The sequence below is a fragment of the Danio rerio genome, chromosome 6 (genome assembly GCF_049306965.1).
Source record: "Danio rerio strain Tuebingen ecotype United States chromosome 6, GRCz12tu, whole genome shotgun sequence".
Taxonomy (NCBI): domain Eukaryota; kingdom Metazoa; phylum Chordata; class Actinopteri; order Cypriniformes; family Danionidae; genus Danio; species Danio rerio.
In genome coordinates, this window is record NC_133181.1 from 61,532,114 (window position 1) to 61,542,500 (window position 10,387).

The 10,387-nt window shown below is 32.1% G+C and overlaps 1 protein-coding gene across 1 annotated transcript in view; it reads right to left on the bottom strand.

Annotated features, from left to right (window-relative positions):
- Positions 1–1,796: 1,796 nt before the first annotated feature.
- soat2 (sterol O-acyltransferase 2) overlaps positions 1,797–10,387 on the bottom strand; it is a 28,158-nt gene continuing 19,567 nt past the window's right edge. Inside the window, exons 11-16 of the mRNA NM_001365363.1 lie at positions 7,911–8,040; positions 7,503–7,600; positions 7,085–7,183; positions 6,872–7,007; positions 5,078–5,223; positions 1,797–2,317 (exon numbers count right to left, since the gene is read on the bottom strand). Of these exons, the coding sequence (NP_001352292.1) occupies positions 2,264–2,317; positions 5,078–5,223; positions 6,872–7,007; positions 7,085–7,183; positions 7,503–7,600; positions 7,911–8,040 (663 nt within the window). The 3' untranslated portion in view covers positions 1,797–2,263. The remainder of the gene's footprint in view (positions 2,318–5,077; positions 5,224–6,871; positions 7,008–7,084; positions 7,184–7,502; positions 7,601–7,910; positions 8,041–10,387) is intronic.

Consider the following 10,387-nt stretch of genomic DNA (forward strand, 5'->3'; position numbering starts at 1 on the left):
CCACCAATAAAGTCTCAGGGTCTTTCAGGGGTCTTACCCATGTCCAGATACGGTCTTTCTTTCTTGTTTCAAAAGCGATGACTCAGCCTAAAAACAATGCTCAACAATTTATCTCGTTCACTGTCCACTGAGCTGTCAACTGTAAGTACAGCTGAAGTTCACGGGTACTCATAATTTTTAGTAGTCATTACAAATGAGTGTGGGCACATGTGCAGGTGTGCCTTATCATGAGTTACCGAACAGAACCCAGGTGTCCTTATGGCCTTGCATCCATAAATCTACCCTCATTGTGACATTAATGCTGCTCTCCTAATCTTCTCATCTCTGACTGCATTTACACAGAATGACTTTTTTATTTACTGAAGCACACATACCTGATAATAATGCCACAGGTATGGGTAATAACACAATAGACAATAATAGTAATACTGAAATCACTCCAATAAGCATATAAATGAGAGTAATACATTCATCAGAAGTTCATCAAGATGCAATGAATTCTCCAACAGGGGTTATACTCAGTATGGGGGCGTGCGAGAGATCTGCAGAGTGGATGATCAACATCAACAGCCTGAGGTATCAAGACATCTGTGCTGCCCATTACATTACAAACCACAGGAGAGGGACAATTCTCAAGCAGGATAGCGCTCCTTCTCATACTTCAGCCTCCACATCAAAGCTCCTGAAAGCAAAGAGTGCTCCAGGATTGGCCAGCCCAGTCACCAGACATGAACATTATTGAGCATGATAAAGGAGGAGGTGTTGAAGATGAACACAAAGACTCTTGATGAACTCTGGGAGTCCTGCAGGAACACTTTCTTCTTCATTCCAGATGACTTTATTAATCAGTGATGTGAGTCATGTCAGAGATGTATGGATGCAGTCCTCCAAGCTCATGATGGAGTCAGACACAATATTCATTCTGTCTCCACTGCAGCAGGACTTTATATTCTATACTGGACATTATTTCTGTTCAGTGATGAGACTTTAGTCTGAGCAGAGTCAGACCTTACTGTCCTGATCAAATCAGTCAACATCAAGGCATGATCAGATTTAATTGAGCTCAAATAAGCAAAATCTAGAGGCCTTTACCTTTCATATAAGACACTTCTGATACCAAATCATCAACTAGAAGTCCAGTTATTATTTGTGTTCCTAAAACTTGGATAGGCGACAAGACTTTTGTCAGGTAGTGTGTGTGTGTTTGTGTGAAAATTATGAGTAAGCTGTTCTGGCATCACTATTGCCCATTTTATTTGTCTTTAGTGTAAAGTATCATTAGTGACCTTCAGTTAACCCAGGGGTCAATCACATGAGTTGCCCGCGGGCCTGTTCTAAGAATAGCTCACCATAGCACCCCATAAGAGTACGCTGCATCTAATATTTGTATAGGTATTCTTTTAAATCACACTTGCATTGGTGTAAATTTGAAAATTAGTTTAAGTTATAAATTAAAAAAAAAACAATTTCAGACAAATGAAGTGTTGCATATTGATATTTATCTACCTTGTTAAATCATTGTTGACAACTACTGTGAGAAATCATTAACATGATCAGTGTCTTCACATTGATGAACATTATTAATTATTAATAATAACAACATATAATTAAAAGTAAATTAAGAAAAATGTGTTATTTAATAACTGGTAGCCCTTCACACTAATCGGCACCCAAGAAGAAGCTCTCAGTTTCCAAAAGGTTGGTGACCTCTGAGTTAAACAAACACACCTCAGGTACAGCAATTAATCATTGACAACAATCATTGTGCATGCAAAAAAATTATAATCATAAAAATGTAAATATGTAGCATGTATTTATTTCAGACGGTTTATTTAAATCCACAACATGCATAAAAAATTGAAAGATTTCGTTTTGGCTCTTTATGCATTGAATAACTCTGCTGAATACAACAGTTGTTTGTTAAACTAAGTAGTGCAGCAGGAACATTTCATATGTTAAAGATTATATAATTTTACATCATAATAAATCACTATCAACCAAATTCTGTTAGCTTAAATACATTTCCAGAGAATTTACAACACCTAATAATGCAAAATATATACAGTAGTCAAGGTATAAAGTCCATTTACAGAGGCTGCTGCGCTTCATCAAGCATCTAATGCGTGTTGTTGTGAGCACGTTATGTAATATATTTAGTAATGTGTCACCAGTAGTATGCAAAGCCTGATCCGTCCTGAAGCACACAGTCGGTTAGTGATCATAATATATGGGTCACTGTGTGTGTGTGTGTGTGTGTTCAGTGTCACTGATAACTGCACGTCCAGGAGCGCGGCGTCACCAAATCCCAGAATCCCGCCTGAGTGCACAAAACACACGCATTAAACGTAAGTATGGATGGTTTACAGCAAAAATAAACTGTTTTGTTAAGTTTATACTACAAGGCATGCTTGATTCTGATTGGCTGATGAGAATTCTAAGGTGATTTTCAGATAAATGCACCGCTAAAGTAGTTCCGGCGGGTTTTGAGTGCATTACAGCTCCACATCACTCCGCTGAATGAGTTCAGTTATTTTAAAGCATACGTTAAAGCAATGTTAAATGCTTGATTCTGATTGGCTGATGAGTGCTCTTATGTGTGCTGTTATTTTCAGATAAATGCACAGCTAAAATAGTTCCGGCAGGTTTTGAGCGCATTACAGCTCAATATCGCTCCGCTGAATGAGTTCAGTTATTAAAGCATAAGTTAAAGCAATAGTAAATGCTTGATTCTGATTGGCTGATGAGAATTCTAAAGTGATTTTTATATAAGTGCACAGATAAAGTAGTTCCGGCAGGTTTTGACCGCATATGCTAAATGAGTTCAGTTATTTTAAAGCATGAGTTAAAGCAATGTTAAATGCTTAATTCTGATTGGCTGATGAGTGCTCTAAGATGTGCTGTTATTTTCATACAAATTCTCAGATAAAGTAGTTCTGGCAAGTTTTGAGCGCATTACAGCTCCATGTCACTCCACTGAATGATTTCAGCTATTTTAAAGCATACGTTAAAGCAATGTTAAATGATTGATTCTGATTGGCTAATAAGAGTTCTAAATGGATTTTCATATAAATGCACAGATAAAGTAGTTCCGGCATGTTTTGAGGGCATTACAGCATCATATCACTCCGCTGAATAATCTGTTATTTTAAAGCATATGTTAAAGCAATGGTAAATGCTTGATTCTGATTGGCTGATGAGAATTCTATAGTGATTCTCATATAAATGCACAGCTAAAGTAGTTCCGGCAGGTTTTGAGCGCATTGCAGCTCAATATCTCTCCGCTGAATGAGTTCAGTTATTTTAAAGCATACATTTTAAAGCAATGTTAAATGCTTCATTCTGATTGGCTGATGAGTGTTTTAAGGTGTGCTGGTATTTTCAGATAAATGCACAGATAAAGTAGTTCCGGCAGATTTTGAGTGCCTTACAGCTAAATATCACCCTGCTGAATGAGTTCAGTTATTTGTAAGCATACGTTTTAAAGCAATGTTAAATGCTTGATTCTGATTGGCTGATGAGTGCTCCAAGATGATTTTTAGATAAATGCACAGCTAAAGTAGTTCCGGCAGGTTTTGAGCGCATTAGAGCTCCATATCACTACACTGAATGATTTTAGACAAACACCTGACAAACCCAATCTCAAATACAACTTCTGAACTGTGGATTTAGCTGCGGAGACCAGAGGAATTGCAGAATAATTGACACCAGTCCATTAAATTATGAGAACATAAGGCAGTTCAATTATATTTAAACTTGCGCAGTAGATGCAATTCGAGGCAAATATCATAATTTCACAAAAACTGTCGTGCATTACTCGTCATTTGTGCCGTGTCGATAATTCTCTATTCATGCATTTGCTTGTTGAAAGCTTGAATCTGATTGGCCAATGGTCACTCTAAGGTGTTTGGTTATTGTCTTCTAAAATCAGAGCTGAAGTAGTTCCGGCAGGTTATGAGCATATTACAGCTCCATATCACTCCGCAGAATGATTTCAGTTCATTTAAAGCAGGGGTGTCCAAACTCGGTTCTAGAGTCAATCACTTCTTATATCAGACACATTTGTTCAGCCAGAAGGATGACTCCACATGTTGACTCCTGCTTTGAAATGTTGCTGTATTCAGATTGACCCTGCAGTGCCACCTAGTGGATGATGTCAACATGTTTGCATTGCAATTTTTAGTTGTGCAATAATCTGTTCTTGATGTTATTTCATAATGTTGCGTCCCTCGGAGTTTCTCATATTTATTTCCGCTGTGTGTGAGCTGTCACCACACCAGCTGGCAGCGTCGTCTTCTGCTGGATTTGTAACTTAATCCTGGACAGAACTTAATAGTCAGTCTTTGAGCCACATCTGCACTGCGAGCCTTCGTGACCAAACACTGATCCGTTAATCGCAGAGAGCAAGTGTGAGTGTTTTATAGTGTGTGTGAAAGAGAATCCTGTAGGTTCACAAGACATACAAGATACAGGGACTGAACTTTTTATCTCACAAATTTTGTGATTAGAAATTTGCATCAACGAGCAGTTGGACAGGTGTACCTAATAAAGTGGCCGGCGAGAGTATGAAGGATTGATTAATTGGCAATTGTGAGGGCCTTTGATGCTGCCATTTTCTCTTAAAGTGACAGTTCACCCAAACATGAAAATTCTGTCATCATTTCTTGATTCTCCATTCGTTTTAAACCTGTTTGAGTTTTATTCGTCTGCTGAGCACAAACGAAGGTACATTAAAGAATGCTGGGGGGGAAAAAAACTATATTTTGTTCCTACTATGGAAGTCAATAGCTGCTTTTCTCCAACATTTACCAGCTTTGTGTTCAACAGAAGAAAGAAATGCATCAATTCAAACACTGGAATGTGAGGAAATAAGGATATTTGGAGTTTTGAGTCTCTTTAAGAAAGAACTTTGAGATTTTTATTGTTTTAAAAAGTCACAATTCTGATTTAAATTAGAGGATAATTGTGGATTATTGTGTTTCTGACTTTCCTTATTTTAAAAAGAGTGTCAGAAAAAGTCAGAGTTGTGAGTTTAGATGAGAGTGTGTGATGGTGTGATTTTGCAGTGGTCAGTTCTTACCCCGGTGCGCGGGCAGTGAATCTGTGCGTACCACTCCAGACAGTACAGACACACGTGGACACCCTGACCGATGAACAGACACGTCCACATGATGATGTTCCACACCGGACTCTTGCGTTTGTCATTCATGGCGAAGTTGAACACCACTGGAAAGGTAAGAAAAAATTGCTTCATTTCTGCCTATTCATAATGGAGAGCCCGGTGAGCCTTTTATGTCGTTCTTGTTGCTCTGACATTTGACATTTTTGGATAAATGTTCGACAAAATATTCATGCATTTACTCATCAAATTATGTGTTAATTATCAAATAATAATGTAATCATACTGAATGTAGTATGTAAATAAATGTAAATAAATGAATGTAAATAAATATGTTCATAAATGCATGTGTGAATGAAAGACTGTATGCACAAATGAATATTTTAATGAATGCTGGAATTCTTCATCTGTGTTTGCATGCATTTATTTACTGTACTACTTCATGCATGCATGCATTTATATGATTATTTTTTGCATGCAATCATTCATGTATTAATGCATATATTAATTTATGCATGCATGCATGCATTTTTCTCTTGTATACAATTAATTTGCATGCAATTATTCATGCATTTATGCATATATTAATTTATGCATGCATGCATTTTTCTCATGTATACATTCAATTTGCATGCAATTATTCATGCATTTTTTTGTTAATGCATACATTTTTGAAATTCAGCCATGCATTAATCTTTTTAACTATATTTCTTAATAAATGCATGCATGCATTTTCTCATGTATATATTTAATTTGCGCATGCAATCATTCATTACTTATGCACTTATGCATACATTTATTAATTCAGATATGCATGAATTTGTTCAACTATATTTATTAATTCATGTATGCATGTATTTTTTCATGTATATATTTAATTTGTGCATGCAATCATTCATTAATGTATGCATATATTCATTAATTCATATATGATTTTTTTCAACTATATTTATTAATTACATTAATTTAATTAAATTTATGTATTTATTAACATGCATTTTTCATGTATATATTTTATGTGGACTTTACTAGAACTTCTATATTAAGCTACTTTGACATAATCTACATTGTAAAAGCGCTATAGAAATAAAGATGAATAGAATTTCTGTATGCAATCATTCATGCATTTATGCATATATTTATTCCTTTAGACATACAGTTAGAATTATTTGCCCCCCTTTGATTTTTTTATTTTTATTTATTTTTCTATTTTTAATATTTCCCAAATTAAGTTGAACAGATTCAGGAAATTTTTACAGTATGTCTGATGATATTTGTTCTTCTAGAGAAAGTCTTAATTGTTTTATTTTGGGTAGAATAAAAGCAGTTTTTAATTTTTTTAAGCACCATTTTAAGGTCAATATTATTTGCCACTTTAAGCTAAATTGTTTTAAATGTCTACAGAACAAAAAATAATTCAGGGGGGCGAATAATTCCGACTTCAACTGTACATGGACTTATTCAATTTTATTTATTAATCTATTTGTGCATGCAATAATTTATGCATTTATGCATATATTAATTCAGATGTGCATGCATTTATTCAAGTATATATATTCATTCATGCATGCATATATATTATTACTTTTGTTAAAAACTGCTTTTGCACAGCGCCCTTTAAAGCAAACTGTGAAAACACATTTCATCATAGGAACTGAATGTGTCAAACCTGCTCTATAGATCTCACTGATTTGTGCATGGCTGATATTAGAGTATATTTATCATGCAGTTGTGTTTGTTTTGCTGTTTTCTTACCACCAATGCCAGCAAACGTGCAGAACATCACCGGGTAGAAGAAGCCGAAGCCCATGGTGAAGGCGTACTCATGAACTAATGCAGAAACAGCGAACACAGAGAGCGTGGCCACCGAGCGCAGCTTATACCCCGACAGCTGATGGACAGAGCAGAAAATACGCACTCGCAATCATCCTGACATGAGCTGCAGCGTGGGGTCAGTCAAACACTCACCCAGAGGAAATCTCTGTAGGCGTAGTAGTACAGCCAGTCGTGCACCACAATGTTCCACGTGCGGTAATAATTAGCAAACGAAGTGGAGTTCCACCAGTCCTGATAAAACACACACGCATATGCACACCCATTCTTGCTGGATTATGAGTAATTAAGTGATATGAAACATCCTTCAGCTTTCATTTAAACAGAAAGCTTTCCATACAGTTTTAAAAACCACAGAAGCATGGCTCAGACGTGTGTTTAATTAGTTAGCTAACATTAAATGACAATAAGTTAGAAATAGATGTATTAATGTTTGTTGATTAGACGGTTCATTTATGGCAATTATCGTTTTATTTCATTTTGCTAAATTAATTTGAAGTACCAAAAATAGTAGTTTTGGTTATAGTCAGCATGAATAATCCTGCATACTCACTTTATAAAACATGCGGTCAGCAAAGCGCAGCATCTCCGCGAAAGCATTGAGCCAGCAGTGCAGAAATGCATAAAAGCCCAGCATTAACATCAGCATTCCTGCAAAACCACAACAAACGCAGTCTAAGATCACACACACACACCGCCTGAGAACATCTGCAGGAGCTCGCTTGTATTAATCATGTGCTGAAATCAAAAGTCAGGATGAGTTGGTGCAGTTTGGGGAAAGTTTCTGAGTTGATTGAGGGTTGACAGTCCGTTCAGAAACTTACAGATGCTGACGTAGAATGATGAGTGTATAGAAGTGTTTATGTTTGTGTTTGGGTTGGTGTGTTTGAGTGTATATATGTGTATTTGTGTGAGGTTTTGTTTATGTGTGTGTGTGTGTGTGTGTGTGTGTGTGCAGTACCTGGGAACGCAGCGTGGAAGAGCGTCAGTATGAGTGTGCGTGTGCTGAACTGCAGGCCGCTCTTGTTCCTGAACACTGGGATGCAGAGACGCTCCAGGATGAAGTACAGGTAGAAGAGACTCGCCAGCACCTGACAGACACACAACAACACCTCACTCAGGTGAGACTCATCATAATCATACGTTTCTACACTTCTACCACAATAAACAATAACAGACACTTTCCTTGTATTTACTGTGGTAATTGCATGTAATTATGCATAGTTACATGCAGCTAAACCTCACCTGCACTTTTACTGACCGTATAGTAAGTGCATGTAATTAGATATTATTATTTAGTATTTAAATGAACAGGTACACTGTAACAAATATCTAAAATTGTATACTGTTGAACATTTTCATGTGAAATGTTCATTATTTTTCGAATATGCTGTTTAAGTTATGTTTAAGGGCTGTTTTACATAGCAGGGACATTGTTTTCTAGTATATTGTTTTAACTGGAGAAAGTCTTGTTGCTTTTAGTTTTGCTGACAAAATAAATAAATGTCTATAAATAAATAAATAAATGAATAAGTAAATAAATAAATATATATAAATAAATAAATAATTTATATAAATAAATAAATAATGTCTATAAATAAATGAATAAATGTCTATAAATAAATAAATAAATAAATAAATGTCTATAAATAAATAAATAAATGTCTATTAATAAATAAATAAATGTCTATAAATAAATAAATGTCTATTAATAAATAAATGTCTATAAATAAATAATGTCTATAAATAAATGTCAATAAATAAATAATGTCTATAAATAAATAAATTTCTATTAATAAATAAATAAATGTCTATAAATAAATAAATGTCTAAAAATAAATAAATAAATGTCTATAAATAAATAAATAATGTCTATAAATAAATAAATGTCTATTATTAAATAAATAAATAAATGTCTATAAATAAATAAATTTCTATTAATAAATAAATAAATGTCTATAAATAAATAAATGTCTATAAATAAATAAATAAAAGTTTATAAATAAATAAATGTCTAAAAATAAATAAATGTCTATTAATAAATAAATAAATGTCTATAAATAAATAAATAATGTCTATAAATAAATAAATGTCTATTAATAAATAAATAAATAAATGTCTATAAATAAATAAATGTCTATAAATAAATAAATGTCTATTAATAAATAAATAAATGTCTATGAATAAATAAATTTCTATTAATAAATAAATAAATGTCTATAAATAAATAAATGTCTATAAATAAATAAATAAATAAATAAATGTTTATAAATAAATAAATGTCTATAAATAAATGAATAAATAATGTCTATAAATAAGTAAATGTCTATAAATAAATAAATAATGTCTATAAATAAATGTCTATAATAAATAAATAAATAATGTTTATAAATAAATAAATAATGTCTATAAATAAATAAATGTCTATAAATAAATAAATTATGTCTATAAATAAATAAATAAATGTCTATAAATAAATAAATAATGTCTATAAATAAATGTCTATAAATAAATAAATGTCTATAAATAAATAAATAATGTCTATAAATAAATGTCTATAAATAAATAAATGTCTATAAAGAAATAAATATATGTCTATAAAGAAATAAATAATGTCTATAAATAAATAATGTCTATAAATAAATGAATAAGTAAATAAATAAATGTGTATAAATAAATGTGTATAAATAAATAAATGAATAAGTAAATAAATAAATGTCTATAAATAAATAAATAAATGTGTATAAATAAATAAATAAATGTCTATAAAGAAATAAATAATGTCCATAAATAAATAATGTCTATAAATAAATGTCTATAATAAATAAATAAATAAATAATGTCTATAAATAAATAAATAATGTCTATAAATAAATAAATGTCTATAAATAAATAAATTATGTCTATAAAGAAATAAATAAATGTCTATAAAGAAATAAATAATGTCTATAAATAAATAATGTCTATAAATAAACGAATAAGTAAATAAATAAATGTGTATAAATAAATAAATAAATGTGTATAAATAAATAAACGAATAAGTAAATAAATAAATGTGTATAAATAAATAAATAAATGTGTATAAATAAATAAATGAATAAGTAAATAAATTAATGTCTATAAATAAATAAATAAATGTGTATAAATAAATAAATGAATAAGTAAATAAATAAATGTCTATCTATGCTGAATTGATAATGCCCTTTTATATTCACAGTGTGCGCGCTTAACTCTTTCAGTTGGTCTACTTGTTGATTGACTTCAATTTCTCGGTAAATCAAATCAGAGCTCAAGTTTAAACTCTTAGTTTACTGAACCTTCTTACTGAAGTAGGCCCCAAGAGGACTGAGGTTATTAACAGATTTACGCAAAAATAAATAATAATCTAGTGCCTTTTACAGCAGTTACATTTAGATGATGTTTTCATCCCCCAACAAA